A 21,866-nucleotide genomic window follows, 5' to 3' on the forward strand; every position below is an offset into this window, starting at 1 on the left:
AACTATTTTGCCTTTAACATTATTTGCTTGTAAACTGCCAATCTATTTGCAAGGACTGCAGGGGTACAGAGTCAGAACTGCTGAAACCACAACAAAATGTGTAACTCAGACTGAAATAAAAGTAATTATATTATAAAATTTACAGTATAATTCCTTGCAGGTAAAAAGAAAAAGCAATGTAATGTCCTTCCTTATAACTTAGACAATGAGTACTATGCTCTTCTTATTACTGTTGTTCAATTCTTGCATTATTATTGACTAGAAAAATGTCCATCTTAATAAATCATAAACCAGTTTATTCACTTACATATTCTGTGAAAAATCATAAACGATGGGGTTTTTTTTAAACAAAGGAGTCAGTTTGTCAATTCTTTCCTTTGCAGCTCACCAGTTAACAAATATTATATTTAATATATATAAATGTATTAAAAAATCTTCTGGGATCTATTTTGCAGCCTATCTCTCCCAGACATCTCTGCAACAAGCCTCAACCAAAAAAAAAAACCAAAGAAGAAGAAGTATTGCATAAGAGACAGCCCACAGAGCCTTGCAGACTGTACCTGCGGGCTCTGAGAGAATGCCTGCTCTGATGGGTGACTACATGCATGATTCTGAGTACTTTTAAGTGCAGTTACATCAAAAATACTTGAAGAATGACCTTAAGGTTAAAGGAAAAAAAAACTATTACAGCACGAACTGTAGACTCTGAAGTATATGGAAAGGGTTTATATTCTGGATTTGTGCTCTTCTTAAAAACTGGTTTATTTCCCTGTATTTGGTCGTTTCCTCATAGTATACCTAACCTTTTTAATACATTTCTCCAGGCACAGAACATCTTACACTTTGACAGATTGTCTTTTACAACATGCATGAACTTAGGGAATGCCTCTAAGTCCTGCAGTAAAATAAGATTTACTTTACTCTTCTATAATTTTGAAGATAATATGCAGGGAATATAATGCACTGCACCCAATATGATTCCATAGTACTGCCTAGGTATAGAAAAGATACAGTGTGTTCTCTAACTGCTTAAAGTCTCATTGGTCCCATAAGGAAAGAACAAAGCATATCAAAAAAAGGTATCAAATACCCTTAGTTTTCACACTTCTGAAAGTAGTTTCACACTTCTGACAGTGTTTTCACATTTCAGTGTAAATGCATTTGCTAGCTTTAGGTACAATAATTTCACATAAAGATGTAGCTACATCTAATTCCGTTTTTTGGAAGACTATACTGTAAGAGAAACCATTAAGAGTTACTGTGATGGCAGTTCAAGATCTCAGTACTTAAATGAAGAACATTTCAGAAGACAGGTTTCATCCAAGCCTATGTAATGCTAATGTTTATGTTTAATGTTTGATGTTTAATTATTATGTTTAATGTAACATTTTAGTTTGACTTGAGTCCACTTTTCTTGTTTTTCCATTTGAATTTAAGATTCATATGGAAAATCTGTCACATCTACAGTATTTCATCAGAGTTAAAGACATGTGGATAAACTAGAATGGTCAACCACACTGGGCACTGTTTCTTTTGAAAGAATTTAAGCATTGTCAGGTTTGCATTACAAGATCATATGAAAACCACTCCTCCAAACTGTTTATCAAAATGTATTGTTTTCTTGGACAAAGAGTAAATAATAAGAGTCAACCGAAAAATTCACACTTGTTCTTTGCAAACTTGTCAGGTGCAGTTCTGCAGTCTTGTCTTTGGCAAAATAGCTATCAACTTCCCAAAAATAACATCAGAAAAGGATGGATTTGTGCCTCTTTTCCTCTATTAAAAAGATTTATTAATTATCTAGCACCTGTGGACACTTCCTACCCACCACTAGCAACAAGTAAGATACAGTAGAGTTCCACTGTGAAAACAGGAAACTGGAAAAGCTAGCCATTAAACAGTGGCTATAACGAATCATCCTTTTCTCTAATTTCTTGTTAGTCCCTGGGCTGCTTTCAGCTGAGGCAGAGGTAATTTTTTTCCTAGTGGTTAGTATGGGGCTGTGTTTTGGGTTTGTGCTGAACACAATGATGATAATGCAGAGATGTTTCTGTTACTGCTGAGCAGGGCTTGGAGATAACCAAGGCCTTTTCTGCTTTTCATACGGCTGTCCTGGGAAGAGGGCTGGGGGAGTGTGGGGAACTGGGAGGTGACACAGCTGGGAGAGCACATCAAAGGAATATTTTCTAGTAGACAAAAGTGAGAAGAAGGAGGAGAAAGGGAGGACATTTGGAGTGATGGTGTTTGCCCTCCCAAGTCACCAGAATGTGTGATGGGGCTCTGAAGGTGTGGAACACCTGCCTACCCCTGGGAAGCCAGGAATGAATTCCTTGGTTTGCTTTCCTTGTGTGCACAGCTTCTGCTCTTCCTATTAAACTGTCTTTATCTCACTGCACAGTTTTTCTAGCTTTTACTCTTTAAATTCTCTCCCCAGTCCACTGGTGGGGAAGTGAGCAAGGACTGTGAGGGGCTTGGTGGCTGGCTGGAGTAAAACCACCATATGGAATGAGGAAACATGAATCAGTGTTTATACGGGACGATATGAAAAGACAAATCATTTCAGATAAAAGAACAGCTGTATTGTAGGTTACTACATAGTAACAGAAGCATATTTAAATTTATTTAAACATCTTAAATTCTCTGTTACTTAAGCAGAACAGAAATACCATAAGTTGATTTGTTAGTAAGTGTTACTTTTCTGCATAATGATAAAAGAGAGAAAGAAATCATAATCGGAAATATTTATAATATGATCAAATTTTGGAGAAATCTACAACAATGAACTTAAGCGACAGACAACTGATCAACTGCCCCTATACAAAACTGAGTACTGTGATAATACAACTGTTATATCTCATAAGTAAAGAAACTGTTTTAAGTTATCTGTACTCACCATTTTTCATTTCTATAATTTTTAATTTCACCACAAACAGTACAGGAAGTATAAGAAATATTGTAAGAATTCTCTAAACAAAAATCTATATTATTCACATTGTGCTTAGTCATTGGTATTTTTTTCACAGACATCACACTGACATGCCAAACACTTTAAGAGAAGAAATAATTTCAATACAAGAAAATATGTTAAGCATTTTTACATACATTCTGAGGCAATTATTAACTGTAAGACATGTCTTATTATCTAACCCTCTTTAGTGCAATAAAATCAGTTTCACAATAAAGGAAAAGTTCATTTGAAGGTCATTTTTTTCTTTCATATGCTTGTGGCAATTGGCTAGAATTTCTTATTTCTGTATCAGTAGAAGTGAAATGATAGCTATTACAGAAGAAACAAACCACAAGTCAAAAATAATTAGTGGAAAAGCTGTCAAATATCAGACTTTACATAGGTTCACTGTGAAGTGCTGGAAGAAGTTTTATTCCACTGACAAAAATTCAAACACCTCTTCGTTAAAAAAACCCCAAGAAACAATCCCAAAACCCAAACTAAATCCAAATGAATATATATCTACCTAGAACTATCCTTCTTTCAACAATAAGTCTAAAGAAAATAATGAGAAATTCAACTAAGAACTTCTTTCATTTATGTTCAAAATAAAGTGACTTCTACTTATTTTTAATTATGTTATTAAAAGTACTGTCCTATTGTTACAAGAGTATTAGAACAAGTTGGTCCATTTAAACAGGGCAGATGAAATATAGGCAGAGTACCATGAATGTTTCCATGTACACTTACTGATATGATAAACTGCAGCACAAACATATTTACATGTGTGCACAAACACTCAACAGGCACATTCCAGCACTTAGGGTATGAAGACCTATTCAACAGGACAGGAACCTAATTTTTTATATACAGAATCCATAACTTACCTGTTATGCAGCTTATCATAGTTTTCCTTCAAGAGTTCATTCTCTTTTTCTAGATCATTTATTCTTTCCTGTAACTAAAATGAAGAAGAAAGTTTTATTTGATGCACAGCACAAAAGCAAATTACAATGAATGTGTGAAGACAAATAGTTAATTATTTGTAGGCATTGTCAAGCTATTATTTGTTCTTTTTATACAAAATCAGCATCACAGAATATTCTGCATTGGAAGGGATACAAGGATCACCAAGTCCAGCTTTAAGGTGAATTGTCCATTTGGGGATGAAAACCACAACCTTGGCAGTATTAGCACCCTGCTCTAACCAACAGAGCCAATCTCAGGGTATACATGCAAAAAAATATAAAAATCTAAAAGTCTAAGTGTATTACTGACATGATAAACAACACATCCTTGTTTTCAAAATATTCAGTAAAGCAAGACATAACTTTAAAGCTATGAGATAACAAGAAGATACCTTCAAGCATTACATTAGTTTAAAGGTTTGGAGGAAGTATCTGTGAGTTACTTCTTGGTGAACTTGGTTCATGCAAAATACATTTAAAATAGGTAAACCAGGTAGTGAAACTAAATTTACTACAAAATGTAGCCGAAAACCAAGTAAGATAGCAGACTCTTACTCCTCGTGCATTGAAGAGAATGAGAAACAAACCACTTGATTTTTAGCCCTAAGTGTGCATGACATTAGTCTGAGAGCCTCTAGACAAAGAAACAGAACTGATCTGAACTGCTAAATCAGATACAACACTATAGTGTACTGGAATTAAATCAGGTTGAAATAATATTAAAAAACTATTATCAATAAATTAAGTATAATTTTTTTTCAGTTAACAAACCACTTGTTCAGTATCAGAATTGACATGAAATCCTATGCTTTAACCTCAAATATTGTCCAAACACTGTGCAGAGACTATGCGGCACAGGGATCAAGTGTGGTTGATATTCTACCAAATGCAAGCAGCAGCCACTGGTTTTTTCTTTTTAATGGGATAAAAGTGTATATATCACTAGTATATATAACACCAGATCAGTCTTCTAAATGTGTTTGAAACATCTATTCACATTTTCACAATTAAAAGGTATCCCATCATTCACTCTTCCCTTATCTATGTGTTCAAGAGATCTTGAATCTGCTTGAAGAACACAGTCTCACCTCTTCTGTCCTTCTGTTTGAAATAGTTACTGTCTGCAATTCTTTTTGAAGATGAAAGCACTTTAGCCGCTCCTCTTTAAGCTGAACATTCAGTTCATCACCTTTTGCTAATAAAGCATCATGGCTGGTCTTCAAGTTCTTTAGGTTCTGTGAAAAGGAAGGAAGGCGTATCAGGATCAGATCTAGCAGAGTGTTCCCACACTACGTATTTCAACAAGGGGCTCTCAAGGCACTATTGAGTAGATGTTCTCAATGTGATCAGCAAGACACATTCTTGAACTAAGTAACTGAAAGTAACTTTCACTTCCCATGGCCAGCAGAAGGTGACCTGGTTGCCCTCATGAATATCAAGCCCTCAGTTTACTCACCATGAAAATGACAAAGAAATAAACCTGTAAAGCAATTAAAATATTTTGCAGTGGTTACAGCGGTTGGACATGCTAACCATAAACCACTGCAGCAGCAAGCAGAAAGCAGTGTCACCCACATCTATGTTAATCACAGAGCTTGCCACAGCTCTCTTAACCCTTCTATTTATATATACATATATACACACACACATATACATCTTTATACTTATAGATACACATATACACACAATTCTAGATATATGATTCTTTTGCAACCCTCATGCATTCAGCTCTATTTCCCAGCTAGAAGAACTTTAATAAGGGACTTCTGATTTCCATCATATTTTCATTTATTCTGATTAAAATTAAAATTAAAATTAAATGGAGGGTGCTGATAGAGCCTCTATTTCCAGAACATTAGTTAATATGCCTACAATCCTGTAATTAGGCCTCATTCATTAAAAATTCACATGTAAATCATATTCAAATTACGATTTGAGACAAAATAGTTGAAAGCCCAATCTCCTATTTCATAAAATGACTGGATGATAATTTGTGCCAAATACATACAAGAATATAGGTAATGTTTAATGCTTTTAGACAGAAAGAAGCTAGCTTCATTTTTTCCGTACAACATTCCTACAAAGTAGTTAAATGGAGAAGCTAAATGTTAATCCTGTAAAAATTGTTTACATTCACATGCAGTCTGAACAGACTGGAAATTAATAAAAAACCTATGAAAAATCAGTCACCAATTTGATCTTCAGCTTTTCGTATTCATTTCTCAGGAAGACAAAAATCACAGAGAATACACAATATTAGCAGTCAGTCTAACAAAAATAAATAGAGTTATTTTTATAGCTATTTTTATAACTAGTTATTTATAGTTATAAATAGAGAGAATTCAACTCTAAATTCTAGAGTTAAACTCTCTCTATTTTAAATTTCTTAAAGAGAAAGAAGACAAAAAGCCATGTTAAACCTTTTCTCAGTCTGGCAGAGAAGATACAGGAGTTACACTGAAGAGGGGGAAGGAGGCAAAGCAAAACAAAATGCAGAAACAGAAAAACATGGGCAAAAAAAGGAACCAAAGAAAAAACTAATGGCACAAGTGTTATTTAGCATGCTAACAATAAGCATACAGATGTTTAGAGTTTTTTAAGGATACTCAGTGCTTCCCCTTCTTAAAGCTGTATACATAATAAAGCTCTATTGCAGTTAGGATTCCTCCTTACAGGAAGTCTCCCATTTCCAAGGTATTATCATACCACCTTTGTATGCATATGCAGTTTTCCATATACATACAGGAAAAAGCAGAAAAAAAGCAGTATAATTAAAACCTATAGATAATCTACCACAGAACTGTATGTTCTGGAGATATTTTCATAAAATTGCTCTTTTTATAAGGAAAATGATTACTTAAAGTAACCCTCTAAAATAACTTCCACGAACATATCAGCAGAGGTTAAATCCTAACATCAGAACAGAAGAGCCAAACTGCCCAAACTTCAGCAAAGAGTAATAAAGTGGAGAGGGCTTGGTACTCTTTTTTGGTAAATCAGTACATCTAAGTCAAAGTCCTCCCTTTAAATGATCAGGGATCTCTTTCATAGCCAAACAACTCAGTTCGTTCTTCATAATCTGCTTGGTATGACTTTGCAGATGGAATTACCAAGACCTGCTAGACCCTGATGAAACAAAAGAGAGATTAAGGCTAAAAAATTCCTACGCCATCTGGAGTAGTTTGAGTGTAATGTAGGATATAGTTCATTTTAATGTACTCACTTAACTGACTTTGAATCAAGAACTGTGTATAATTTTTCTTCTTTTAGCATGCCTATGTGATAAGAGTATAGGAATGTTATTGATCAAACTGCAATTACCTCTTCAAGCTGGAGAAATTTTCCTTCCATTGCTGAAAGAGCATTGCTTTTCTCAGCCAGCTGTTTACGGACCTTGATCATTTCCACATTGTCCTGAATGTTTAGCCTTCAAAATTAAAAACAAATGCATCATAAACACATACTTTAAAGAAGATGTAGTGTATAATACCCAAATTAATTTGTTCTTCTATAATTCACACTAGAGAGTTTAGGTAAATAAAGATTTTACTGTTTGATGACCCAGCAACTTCAATCAATACATACACACCTTTGTTTATTGTATAAAATTGTATATGACAGAAAAAGAAAACAATCCTATGCCTAAAGAGATTGTTTTCGCTCTCTCCCACCATCCAAAATATTTGGTGCCACTAGAACACCATTTTGTGAAGTTTCCACCTATCAAATACTGCAAAGAAAATGACAGCTGGCAATTTAAACCCCATTATTTCTACAACTATGAGAGGAGAAACCAGTTGGGATTTTTATTAATATAAATTCTGAAAAAATCAGAATAGATTTTCAATATCTGAAAAGGCAATTTCTCTTCCAATATTTGTTTATTTTAGACATGCAGGACAAATTGTCACAATGCCATGCTGGAGCAAGTGAAGGGGCTACAATGCTTAGACATGTGGAAACCAGCTGAGTATGTGAAGAAAGGAATGTTGCTCTCTAATACTAAAACAGTGTTAGAGACTTTCATTTATCTCAACATTTTCTGCAACAGCAGAGCCAGTATTTTTCTACTATTTGCAGACTCCAAATTATTGAGTACTAGTGAACATCGAATTGTCCACTACGAACCTACACCTAAATTTTGGTAAGAATTAAAGTGAAGGAAAAACAGGTGATTAAAATTTTATGACCTGAACTTCAACTGAACCTGTATCTGCTGGAAAAGAATTTTCTAAAATGGCAATTATGAACTTTTTTGTTTATTTATTAAAAAACCATCATAATTTATTATTGTAACTATCTCCTTGCTTAGAATTATCCATGCTATTTGGCAAAACATTTTATGGCTTGGTTTCACCAACTGGACAAAAATTAATAAGGCCCATATTTCTTTACAGAAGTAGTAACTTCCACAGCTACCTACAAATATTATTATATAACTCTTCTAACGTTTCCACCACAGAGATTTTAATTTTTCACAATACCTTTGGCTTGCTGTACCCTGCTCTTTCAGCCGTAGGGTGGATTCTTCAATTTCCTTTTCTTTCCTTCTTAGCTGACTCCCAAGAATTTCTCTGGCACGGTCTAGTTCCTCAATTTGGTTCTTTTGGGACTCAATGACAGTCTCCCTGCAAATAAAAGCATCCTACATTCTAAAACCAGCTATATATTTTTTCAAAGGAAAAAAAAAAAAGAGTACTCAAGTAAGCCAAACTTTGAAGTGTTCAGCAAAATGTGTATTTCTTATTAACATACCTCACAAGAGAGGCTTATGAGTTTCAATTGCTACAAAACTGCAACACAAACTCTCAAAATAAATGTTTCTGTGGACTCAAGAAGGCTTAGCAGAACCTCACTAAAATGCTGTTCATGGTTTCTTATACTCTATAAGTATCCTACTTCTCATCCATTAGGGCCAATGGTTTCTCAAAAGCAAAAAACCATTACAAGCTATCACAAAATTAGATCTTCAATGGATGGAGCACTGGAAGTAATTTTTAAGCTTTTATTCTGAAATGGAAAAATCTAAATCCCCCCAAAAAACCCCAAAATAAAATAAAATCAAAATATGTGTTTTAACAGTGGAATTTATCCAATAAATGCATTAAAAAGTAATTTATAGAAATAGTTCCATACAATTGTTTCTTATGATTCCAGTTAATTGTTGAATTTATAAAATTCCAAGCAGAAAATAAATGATTGCACATTAATCCATGTATTTCTAAGCTTAGCTTGCCCATTAATTGGAAATGTAGCATTTACACAGAATGTAATTGATAATCTGATTTAAGTAAATTACTGTGAAAATAAACTAACAGCTTTTAGAAAACCCAGATTCTAAACACACAATTCGGAGAAGAAAAATATTCTAATCAGACCTCAATATCTTTAAATTAGATGCTAACTACCTTTTCTATACAACACCTCTCTATTTCTCATGCTATCTCTACATCAAGGATGTTGTAAAGGTTTCCAAAGCTTCAATTCAATTGAAACATGCAGTTGAGTTACAAACCACACTTCAAAATGCAAAAGTGAATCAGAATCATTTTACATAACTATCCAAATACTGTGCTTTTTGCACTTATCCATAAAATCTGTCTGACTCTAGGAATGAAACTTAAATGCACCAGGGAAACACATTCACATAGTTACCACTTCCATGCTGGTGCACATTTTAGGACTTATGCTGGTAAAAATTTTGCACCCAAGGCTCTTTCTTCTTTTGTCAGCTTTGACCCATAACAAACAAGGCAGGCATTGCATCCTAGCAAAGAAAGCCAGTTTTAACTTGTAGCCAAATTTTTATGTACCTACATTCTAAATACCCGATTTCCTGGTTTCCTTAACATTCTGCATTGTTCCTGTGTTATTATTGTCAGAACCAGCCATTTTGTTTTCTGAACTGAAAACTTCTTAAAAGATATACTTTTTTTTCTTCCAGAAAAGAATAAGTTCTAAGAACTATGAAAAAATAAAAGAAGTAATATGAAAATCATACAAATTTCTGATTTCAGCCCTTGAATCCTCGAGCAGACTCTGTCCGTATTTGGGGAGCACAAGGTGAGATGATCTCACTTCTAAACTTTGAAATCTCATTCCTGAATACAAAAACAAAGATAAATTTTTGACTTGTTGGATGAGAAACCTTTAACAAGCCAAACATCTTAACACAGTACAAATAATTGCAATTTCTATATAGATGTCATAAGAAGTATTTTTACATCAAAATCACATAGAAATAATCATAGTATGCACAACATAAGCTGCTGTAAAATCTGAAAGATAGGCCATGCTGAACAGCGTTAAAGCAAACTGTTAAAAACATGTCTTGAAAGATTTTTAGAAGATTTACTTTCAAAGAGAACAGAGATCGTGTCTTCAGAGAAAAGAAATAGCAGTATTATTAGACAGGAACATGGACTTCTAATCACTCCTTCTCAGCATTTTCTTTGGAAAATCCCAAGTGTCATTCACCCAGACATGCAATTGTTAGGACTGTATTTTAGTAGCAGTGCAGATAATTTTCCTGTATTGTTTAGAAGCATCCTAAGCCCATGGTGAAGAAAAGAAGTGAGAAATTAATTAAGGAAGAATTATTACTTTAGGAGCAAATGCAATGGTTTCTCCACATTTTTCTCCTACTCTTACCAAGAAGAAATTAACCAAGTTTTGAGGTGGGACCAAATACACTTCATTTCAAAGACAACATTAAGGCAGCCATCCTTCAGTCCTCAGAACTGCATCACTTAGGTTTAAGGTACAGTGATACCAGCAGTTTCCCAAAATGCCTGAAAAACTTACCTACTTTGCTCCATTAACTTGACCCGTTTAGAATTTTGATCTTTAAGTGTTATTTTAAGGTACTGGTAATTGCAATACAGATATATATGTGTGTGTGGGCGTGGGGGTGTGTGTATGTATATGCCTAGAATTTTTTTTGTTTACTTTTGTTCAACTCAAGGCATTTCTTACATGACTGCACTCAAAGAAAGCAAATATTTACAGAACATCCATACCTGATTAGCTTTCCATAGTATTTTTAAATCAGCCAAATAAGAAGCAGATACAGGAAGCTCTAATTATTATTTGTAGAGCTTTCTTATCTCTTAATACCTTAGAGATAGCTAAACTATCCTTATTTTTTCCAGGCATTTTATTTTTCAATAACTGCTGTGCATATTTTCTGATCTGCACCAAAAATGTTTTGAAACTCAGAATCACGGTTTCAAGTGCAATCAAAGAGTCTGCTGTTTTTACAAATGTGAATCATACCCTTCTTGGTGTGCTCTGGCATGCCAGCAGTCTCACTCTCTTTTTTGAGACCAGTGTTCACACGAGATTGAACGGAGCTATACAGACAAGGCCTATGGCCTTGAATCTGGAGCTGCTGTTTAGTTGAAATGAGTTTGTTGCGGAGGCTCTCATTTTGTTTCTCAAGCTCACAAACTTTTTCTCGCAAATGCTCAATCATTTCTTCCAGCTCCAGAGCGTAACCCAGCCGCTTGGGTCCACAGCCAGCCTGGTCACATTTTCTTTTATCATTAACAAGCCGTATTAACTTGGTGGTCATTCTGGGGAAAATAATTGAAAAAAAAGAAAAATACTGTGAAAAGTCAGCATGGAAACTATTCTGTTGAAAGAAACATAACCCCTGTGGAGACGTCAGCATAGAACCTTGATAATAGATTTCAAATTTTGATATAACTATTGCTGTGACAAACTCCTTGAAGATAACTGATACTACTGAGCAGCAATCTGCTTTATAGCACTGATGAATAACAGTTTCCTAAGGCTAATCATTTAAGGTTAGTAAAGGAAGGACACCTTTACATTGCATGTAATTTTATCTAAGTGGACTATGAGCACACCCACCTGGTGTAAGTGGATGATGAGTGGTATTTCCTGTGCACAGAAACATAGGAACTGCTATTTGAAATAACAAAACAATTAATTTAATCTACAATTAATTTTTTCTACAATCTTGTATTTGACAACAACCTGACAGAAAAGATGGAAATTATGTAACGCCGTCAACTGGACACTGGCTCACTGAATACTGAGTCAAAAGAAAATAATGTTTTGGACTTTAAAGGATGAAATAGGCACTATTTTCAATTACCCTTTGATGAATTCCTTAGCTCCTTGTGGAAATCCTTAAAATCAGAGGGTTTTGGGAAAGCTGCAAAAGGCAGGTCTCAAAGACAGCAGAACTGTGATTAGAGCTAAGCAGTAGCCATAAGAGTGGTCAGCAGAAAAATTATATGAGAAGCAGAAAAGTAAGGACAAATAGAACAATGGTCTGTGTATTAACACTTGTCTAGAATAACTCCCTAAGCTGCAGAAAAGTCTATCTAGCAAGATATTAGGAAGTTCTAAGGTTAATAATGGCGCTCAAGATGCATTCCTAGCAGTCCCGTCCTGCTTGCGATTTGTACACAGACTCCTGACCAGCGATAGCTCCTCACCAAAAAGTGGCTTAGATGCAGAAAGTCTTTGTTAACAATTAGCACAATGCAAACACAGAGTCAAAGTGTTAAGGCTTTCTGCAGTGTCATACTACTACAAACAGTTCTTCATAGTCCAGATCAGTTTGCTGCCACACTAAGTCCTGGCAAAGATTAGCACAGAAATCCTAGCATACTGAGTTTAATAATCAGCCTAAAGTTGCTTGTATGTTTGTGGGTAAACTGGGTACTGTGCTCCCCATGGTATTTGGGACTTCTTCACTGAAGTTATCTATTATGTTTAATATCCACACGTTTCATGGTGTCAGTGGTTGGAGACAGGGACAACCCACACCCTGACGTCCACATGGTGGCAAAAGAGCATGTTTACTCCTCAAGCCCCTCTTTATAAAAGGGTTTGAAAAACCCAGTCTGGATAGCTCACTGGTCTGACTCCCCAAGCTCCTGGACCAGTGAGATGTCTGCAGCTTAGGACGGAACATAATTGGCTGAGATTCCGTCAGTCAACTCAGGGGCCAGGTTTATGGAACTGGCAGGGTTTATTATCTATAGCTGAATTAACTGCACAGTACAAGCCAGCTTGTACTGTGACATAATGTGACAGTTATCTACTGAATAAAGGAGTGATGATTATAAAGACATTTTAGTGCTAATTCACCAATAAAATGCTAGATGCTATTCAACTTATTGAAAAACGGACTGGGACAAAGAAAGGGCAGAATCTCTCTGGATAGACCATTTTGATTCTAGAATGAAAAGCCTGAAGAACCATTAGGCTTCTGCAGCCTGCTCTCCAAGTCTCGGAACATTCCAGCAGCACAGCTGGGAATCCAAGGTATCATCTCTCATATAGCAGACAGGAGTGTACCCCTGTACAGAGAAATCTAACAGGGGTCCCTGCAAAAACCATCTCACATACTCAGAGACAACAGACTGTAGATATCATTACAAAAATCATGTCCAGTGGGTGGTTTTTGATATTGTATTAAAAAGTGCTCTCTGAGAGAAATCACCATGATTTTTAATTTGTTAATGATGCTTTAAAGGGACAAAAGGGTACTGTGAGTTAATAGAAAAATATTAAACCCATACCTTTTAATTTTCTCCTCCTGCTTATTGGCATACTGTTTGAGTAGGATGTGGTCATCACGTAGACGAAGAAATCTGTCTTCCAGCTCCTCTCGACTGATTCTTGATATGACTTGTTGAGCTTTTACATTCTGTGTAGATGATGATTCTACCCAAATCAAGGCAATTTTAAATTACCTTCAATACATTCAACAACATATAATTCAAAGTCTAACTCACTTTGAAATTCTGAAAAAAAAATTAATGAAAATTTTCAAGGAATATGATATTTGACACTTGTTTCAGTCTATTGATTAATTGCCTCAGACTTATTGGCAGGTTAATCACTTCCTTTTTCCTTTCTTTAAGAGGCTAAAAAACCATGTAGGTCAAATGATGCAGCAAACTGATTACTTACCAGGCAATGAAAAGATAACAATTTAGCAAGCAACTAGGAATGGTCAAACATAATTAAAAGATAGGATGAACATTACCATTGAGATGTTTTCTAATGTTTCAAAGTGAACATACTCTCTTGAAGCTTGAAAGATTTAAGTCACAGTTGTGAAAACAAACTCAAATACAAGACTAAGCCCAGCAGTTCCATCCTAATAGCAGCTGAGTAACATATAAGAATTGCATAGTACTTTTGGTTCCCATTTTCTTAAATGGATCTGTCCTTGTCCTCAGTTCAGCAAAAAAGCATTCTCTTTCCTTCTGGAAGGATGAATGTTATAGTTTGATGAGTTTTCCAGTTTTTAGCATCTCACAGCAACCTCTCTTTTACAACAACCTACTTGAACACAGAATGAGTCACTGTACCTTTCAAAACTTAACCCAGATTTTGATCTTCATTTTGTGAAACATTTTTGAAAGAAGCAAAGGAAGCCACTGACCAAAGTCTGCAATTGCAATAAATAGCATCTGGTACAAACCTTTTAATCCTTCAATTCCAGCTGGAGTAAGGACTGTGTCTCTCACAGCCAGGTTCCCCACAGTTTCATCAGCTGAAACAGGCATGGCTTACCTATGAAGAACAAAATTCGAATGCTACTCCATCTGTAATTTAACTGAATGAACTACAAAACATCATATAAAATTATGGCAAAAGTAATGACAGATTCACTGGAATGATGGACTTGTGTATTGCTGTAAATGCTCCTATCTCAACTGAATTCCTCAGAGGACAATCAAAACCTTCAAGTTTAACATTATGCCACTTTTAATCCATGCAAAAAAAATGGCTTATCTGGTTATGCAGTAGCTAGCTCCAATTCTATTTAATGCATGCAGAATGTATGAGCTTTTACAGTTCCAGTTCTAGATTGTATTCAGCAATCTTTGGGCTAAGGCCATATTTCCAAGTGGATGTGGGAGGAGGATCTGATGGGGTTTCTTCTGTGTCTTTGTTTCTGGGGGTTTTTTTTGGGTGTTTTATTTTATTTGTTTTATTTTGTTTTATTTTTTTGTTTGTTTTGGGGTTTTGTTTGTTTTTGTTTTGTGGGGGTTCTTTTTGTTTTTTCTTTTTTTAATTGTTTGTTAATTTTAAGTCATGTCAAAAGCTTAAGGCATCAACTGGTAGGTGAATGTCATCCTTCACATTCTGAATGGGACTGTAAAATGAGGTGCTGGGGATTATGGAGTCATTTCAGTATTACCTACCAATCTCTTAGTCTTCTTTCAATCGTTGTCCTAAGAGAAATTACTTTTAAAAACAGAGACATTCCTATGAATGATATTCATAAATCCAAACACATTTCTTTTTTAAGACAACAGAAAGATCAGCTACATGACAAAATGAGATTAGGAAAGTATTAATTAGAGTATTTATCACTGCAATATATGAAGATACTGCTGTTTCTTTCTTGTCTTCCAGTGCAGAAAATTAAATGTTGGCCAGAGAATTAAGGAATGCTGAAACAACATGAAAAGAGGCACATGAAGTTCTTAGGATGGCCTTTCCTGCCCACATTGTTACACCCTTCAGATGATATAAATCTTTAGTGAATCCAAAATTATCTAGGAATCCATTGGCATATTAACAGTGATGGTAAAAAGACTTGCATCAGAAGACAGAAGTGACATAGTGCAATCCACAGACATTCCATGAAATATCTCTTAATTTTTTCATCAAAACTACTGCCTAAGTGATGCCTTTCTTCTAACAGCAAAGCCATCTATCATAAACTAGTCTCCACATGGCTTTGTCCTAAAGGAACAAAAAGGATTAATGGAAGTTCTGTTTCCAACAAGTCAGTCTTGCTTTCGATCTTTTTCATCACGAAAATTTAGAATAAAATAACAATGAATACCTGGACAGATCCAGATGCTATGCTGAACCTTAAAAATTTCAATCAGATTTTATTTCCAAGAAAAGTAACCATACAGTCACTTCAGCACTTTTGTTAATCAAAAATAAGTGAAAAGAACTTCACATACAAAGAGAGAAAAATTTTCCATATCTCTAGAATTAGCCTATAAGAACTTCCAGTTAGATATAAAGAAGAATTTTATTGTTACTGGAGTTCAAGAAACTTAAACTTTCTAATATACTGCAGTACTTAATGTTTCTATCACCATCTGGCAAATTACAAAACACTGCATATGACTTTGCTGAGTTATGCAAGACCAGCTTGTAATGAGATGAATGCTTAAAACTAGAGAATCAAACCTCATGCTTTCCGTCCAAATTTTTATATAGCTCACAAAAGCAAACTGTTGCACCAGCATCGCTCCAAAGTAGCAAAATTAAAGATGGATTACCTAAATTTTTAAAAGTGTTCAGCCAGTGGGGGTAGGAAGCACTTCTAGGGAAGGGGGTTCTAGGGAAATCTTAAAAATTATGACATTTAATTGTTTCAATATGGATTTAGAATTTCATGAGTCTTGCACATGGCCAAAATGATGCTTTTCTTGCTATTTTCCCATACTCGGGCAAGGTAACACAACTCCTACTTAAACCTAGCGGCCAACTCCCGCTTTTTATATAAAAAATAGACAATGCAACCGAAAAGGCCTCTCGGGCCGTTCTGAGTAAAGCGGTGAGGCACTGCCTTTCCTACGGGCATCGAGCTGCGCGCCATCGGCCTCACGGGCCTAACATCATCGCTTCACGAGCTCCGCCACAGGCCTGCTCCCGTCTGGGGACAGCCCGCTGCAGGGAGCGGTGCCACATCCCCCTGAGCGGCTGCGGCCACTCCGCGCTCCCCCGCCGTGCCCGGAGGACTCGCAGCCGCTCCCACTCACCGCCCGCCGGCCGGCGCGACCCCCAGCCCGCCGCCGCCGCGGCCCGCGACCAACGGCTCCGGCCGCGCCCCGCTGCCTGCTGGGAGTTGGAGTTCGGGGCGCGGCCGAGCGCCGCCGGCCCGCGCTCGGGACGCGCGCTCGGGACGCGCGCTCGGAACGCGCTCTCGGCCGCTGCCCGCGCAGCGCTCGGGAGTGGAGGAGGGGAGCTGCAGCGAGAACTGAAGGTAGTGCTTCAAATGTGCAGTATGTAAACGTTTTATTGAATGGTGCTCTTGATGGCTGTTGTACCTCTGCTGGGTTTGTTTACGAAATAGCAGCAGAAAAGCAGTAAGTGATTCCTTTGAAAGTAACTTTAGTGACATTAATGAAGGAAAGGCTAATTCTATAAAAAGATTAGAAAAAAACTTTATAAGATTGCAATCAGATACACCTTTGCAGGGTGTACTGGGTGTGGTATTGCTATTAATTTGCTATTCAACATTAAAAGTATTTCACTATGGGCCAGGTGTTGGGAGGAAAAGGTTAAAACCTGATTGATGATGACAACGTTATTTCTAGAATTGTTTTCTCTTAAAGACCAGCCTTGTCCCTGAGAGATCCTAAAATTATTCAGTGTGTAAATTTTAGGTATTTGTGTTTGCTTTAAGTTGTTTTCTCTCAGCTGAGAGAAATGGAATTCACTCAAAGAAGATAACAGGATGTTAAAGACTTAAGTGCATTTTCCTCATATGCTTAAGCCTACTTGTGGTGGAGGGGGAGGTGGGGCAAGAGGGATAAAGAAGCTTAGGGATTGTAAAAACATAGCCCTGTGGAGCGATGTGCCTGTGCCAGGCCTGGAGCAGTGTACAGGCCTGTTGCACGCACTTTCTGCCCTTGCTAAGATAGAATAAGCTTAGCAGTGTCAGTGTCCACTGTTTTGCCAGCGTGGTGGTGGAATAAATCTATTCTTTATACTTCAGATGTGGATTTTGGCCATCTTGGTTACCTGCATATGTTTTGGTTCCCACATCAGGAGAAAGATCTGATCTAAGTCTGCAACTAAGGATTTTAATAGAAAAATAACTTTAGAGCCTGTTGGTAGTAGTAAGATTCTTAACTCTTTAAGGAAAACGTGGTTATTTTCTAATTGGTCTTGTTTTGGTATAGTTGTATGCAGTTAAATGCTGTCTATCAAAATCTCAGAGACTGGCTTTTGATTTGTAGTTATGCAGTATGTTTCTTATATGTACTAAGCTGGTCTCACTCTCTCAAATTTTCATGTGTATAGCAGGTTTTCATTTATGCTGTAATAGAAGAACAATTCTCTTCCAAGTACACATAATAGAAGTTCTTTAGAGTGCAGGGCTATGTGATGGTTTTAATTTTAAATTGGGGAGAAATATTAATCTTGTGTAGTGGTTTTGGTTTGTTAATTTGAAATTTTGTTAATTTTGAGATTTTTTTAGGTAATATATTGTTATCTATACGTATTATAATATTGAATTCACAAATATTAAATATTACGTTGGAAAGTTAGGCTGTACTAATCTCTTTTAAGTAGTGCTGTATTAATCTCTTTTAAGTTGTGTGGTAAATACAGTTTTTAGGCTATAGCATAATATTAAAATAGAAACTATGTGATTTAAGATACTTTTTTGTAACTAGCTTAAGGAAGGGAAAAGACAATCAAGAAATTATTCTCATTATTCTATCTGGATAGAGATAACAGCAAACAGACACCAAGATCCTAAGAAAAAAATTATTGCTTCCCTATCAGGGACTCAGACTTTGAGGAACCAAGAAGACTGAGTTACCAGATATGGGGGGGGGGGAAGCCCTAGTGTGAAAGGAATGTTTGAATCATGTATGAGATCTATGAATATGCAATAGGCTATTGCTTCTAAGGGGTAATCCTTTGTTAGCAAGGTGTGCTTTGTGGCAGAGTGCCAGGCACCTGGATGTCTGTAATTATTTGCTTTTTATTGTTTCTTACTATCCTGATTTTTATTACTGTTTTCATTATTATTAAACTTCTGAGATTTTAACAAAAGTGAATGGCGTTTTTCGCATGCATTAAAGAGTGTGGTGGGCTTGGTGTTGGTTAATTACTAATATATTCATTTTTTTGTTGTGAAATAGGATTAGGAGAAAGGTAAAGTAGGTTTAAAATTTTAAAAGGGTATAAAGAAAAATTTATTAATAGTAATTTAAAGAAAGAGTAATTAGAATTAAATTTTTAGAATGCTTTTCTTATTTTTGTAACTTTTTTATTGATAATGTAGAGAAATAAAATTTAAAATTTTAGTTAATTATTTTTAGAATAGTTTTTTTTGTTTACTTAGGGAGAGAAGACTCTTTTGTTAATATTATGGAGACCTCTATAAGAAAAAAACAGGGGTTTTGTGTTTTTTTTATGAATAGTAGCCACCTGAGGAAATTTGTAATTGCGAAGTTGTTTTTGTTTTTATTTTTTATAAGTTTTTTTAATAGCTGTGTTTATGGGTTATGTTAACTTCTGGGGTATTGTTTTAAAGATGAGTTGTTTAAAGGTAAAAGTTTATATTGAAATAAATGGGCAGGCGATCTTTATCCTTTTAAATGCCCTTATTAAAACGATTCAGCTCCGGTGGGGAGAAACCGACGGGTCGCGCCCTCGCCGCCGCTGCTCCCAGGAGTGGCACGGAGGAGGAGGGTGGTGATACAGCTTTGTCCGCTGGTCTGCAGGCAGAGCTGGGGATTCCTCACGAGAGATTAGGAGATTTTGCCTTTTTGGTCCAACACCTCGGGCCCTCTCTCTAGTCAACATCCTTTGAGGTTAGGGTGAGAAGCAAAAAGAATCCAAGCGGGCCCTGGACTACGCTCCCATCCTTAGACATCACCTAGGCACCCCTAGTTCTATGTTGGCTCATTGATTTTAGGGGTTTTCCTGGAAAACTGCAAAATTTGGTGCAATGCATTTCTCATCTGCATACTAGCTCTGATGCCACTCCCATTCTCCTGGTACCTACAGGGTCCTGGTGTCATTCCCTGGCAAGCATCAGGGTGACAATGGTTAATCACCAACCATTAACAGGTAATTGAAGAAGAACTTTTAACAATGAAGCTAACAGCAACAGGTCCAACTTGTTTTAACTCTGCAACCTTAAAAAAAAAAGATAACTTTTTTTTGTTTAATTTTTATAGGATTATACTTATTTTAATACTTGTTTATTTTTTGTATGGAGGATTTAGTTTGATATTAAATAGAATTTTTCTTTAAATGGTTTTTGTGTTATGGGGAATAAGAGGGTTTTTTTTAATAGTTGTTATAAGAGGATTTTAGTTTCAAGATTAAGGTGTCTTTTTATTTTTTTTTTAATTGGGATTTGATTTTTTTGTTGACTTTGATATTTTTATGGGGGTTTTTTTAGGTCTTTGTATTTTGGATTTTTTTATAATTTAAGGGAAGATTGAAGTATTGAAAGAGTTAACGTCTCACCTGGGGTAGTTACTCGGTGCTTGCTGTGGGAACTGTGGCTGGGGTTGTGTAAGGATTGGTTGTATGGTTAGTTTTTGGATTTTTTTTTTAAATTTAATTTTAGTTGCAGCTGAAATGAATAGGGCAGGAGATCTTTCTCCTTTTTAATGCCTTTATTAAAAAATAATCAGCTCAAGTGGGGAGAAACCGACGGGGCACACTCACGCCACCGCTGCTCCCAGGAGTGTCACGGAAGAGGAGGATGAAATAAATGGGCAGGAGATCTTTCTCCTTTTTAATGCCTTTATTATGGTTACTCTGTGTGGTCTGCAGGGCCGCTTCTGGTTTTAGTTGTCTGATTTTGTGTGGTGGCCATGCTGGCAGGAGGAGACCTGGTGGTAAGATGTTAGCAGCCGCCACCCAACTTTGCTTTGGCCAGGCCCACCGCAGCTTCCCTCTTTTTGGCTTGGTAGTTGTTGAGTCTGGCTCGGCGAAGACAGGGTCCGACGGGCTCCCTGGAGAGGGGCTCGGCTCTGCGGCAGAGCCTGCCTGGCCCAGCCCAGCTGAGATAGGGGCTGGGCCAGCCTTGTTATTTGCTTTTGGGTTGAAAGGAGAAGAGCAAGTTCCCAGGGTTTTATTGTCTTTAACACGTATTTTTCACAGAGGCGTGTCCAGTATTCTAATGCTGGAAGCTTTCCATTACATCCCTAAATGTCTCTTACGTAAAACCTTGGCAGGCTGTCATACAGCAGTTTCCACTTGCAAGTCACTCAACTGTAAGTAAGATTGAGTGTGTAGCAGAAAATAAATAGTTTATGCTAGCATTTAATGTTCCAAGCCCAAGAGGAGGATGATAATGATGTAAGAATTCATTCTTGGGAAGAGGATCTGAAAAAAGTTTGGAAGCCATAATGTTGGAAGTTATACAACTTTTTTTTTTTTTTTTTTTTTTTTTCTTTTTTTTTTTTTTTTTCCACACAGGAATTTGTTCACCTTTGTCCAGGGGGAGTGGAACTTCAACATTTCTCTTCAAAATACTCTGTTCAAGACTGTTCACGAGGTGAGGCCTGATGAGCTTAACATGAACAGATTGGGAGTAGCCAGAAGATACACAGGAGCTAACTGAAAAATACCCCCTGGTGCAGTTGGATATACTTGGTCTGGGAAAAGACGGATAAAAGAACCAAAGAATAAGGAACAAGTTGACAACAAAGGCAAAGGTATCAATAACCAATAGGAGATCAAATACTAAGAACTGTGTAATTTAAGACCAATGAACAAGAATTTCTTTGCATTTTGTATGTATGAATATGTGAAAAGTCTGGTAAAGAACCACATGTGATGGAATGATTTTCACTGCACAGCCCATGCATGTGTGGATGATATAACTTCTGTTGCACATCCTGGCCAAAATAAAGTAATGCATAATTCTCCAACATTGAAAAGATGTTGTTGGAGAGTTTCTGTTATTCCCATAGTTTCAGTGACAATAGAGCACTGCCTTCACAGAGGAAGTCTGTGAAGTTCCACCTGGCAACAGGGAGCTGCAGTGTGTGGGTGGGGAACAAATCCCTGCCGGCCTCCCACCCCAGCGGGTCCCTCCAGGGAGCAGCCGTGCCCCTGGCTGTGACTGTCACCTGCACACCTAAGGACTCAGAGTGGGTGTTATGCACCTCGGTTGTAGCAGGGACCGGGCCATGCATGGCCACAGAAGGGACCATGGCACTGTCTGC

General features: G+C 36.6%; 1 protein-coding gene and 1 long non-coding RNA gene across 7 annotated transcripts in view; one reads left to right on the plus strand and one right to left on the minus strand.

Moving 5' to 3' along the window:
• The window catches only part of RPGRIP1L (RPGRIP1 like), a 40,827-nt gene extending 24,035 nt beyond the window's left edge, over positions 1–16,792 (minus strand). For 4 of the 6 annotated variants that reach the window (XR_005630056.1, XM_039731119.1, XM_039731122.1 and 1 more), the window contains exons 1-9: positions 16,698–16,792; positions 14,387–14,478; positions 13,476–13,620; positions 11,191–11,489; positions 9,917–10,016; positions 8,400–8,543; positions 7,237–7,342; positions 5,004–5,150; positions 3,835–3,908 (exon numbers count right to left, since the gene is read on the minus strand). Coding sequence is in view for 5 of the 6 variants with exons in the window: in XM_039731119.1 (XP_039587053.1) it covers positions 3,835–3,908; positions 5,004–5,150; positions 7,237–7,342; positions 8,400–8,543; positions 9,917–10,016; positions 11,191–11,489; positions 13,476–13,620; positions 14,387–14,471 (1,100 nt within the window). In the remaining variant the exon portion in view is untranslated. The other 2 variants (XM_039731121.1, XM_039731120.1) reach the window with 2 other exon arrangements.
• LOC120512617 lies at positions 16,789–21,578 on the plus strand. Its single transcript, XR_005630057.1, has 2 exons — positions 16,789–16,921; positions 21,115–21,578. It is a non-coding gene; the product is annotated as an uncharacterized LOC120512617 (long non-coding RNA).
• Positions 21,579–21,866: the final 288 nt, after the last annotated feature.

Source organism: Passer montanus, unplaced genomic scaffold, assembly GCF_014805655.1.
Source record: "Passer montanus isolate IOZ18808 unplaced genomic scaffold, ASM1480565v1 scaffold76, whole genome shotgun sequence".
Lineage (NCBI taxonomy): Eukaryota > Metazoa > Chordata > Aves > Passeriformes > Passeridae > Passer > Passer montanus.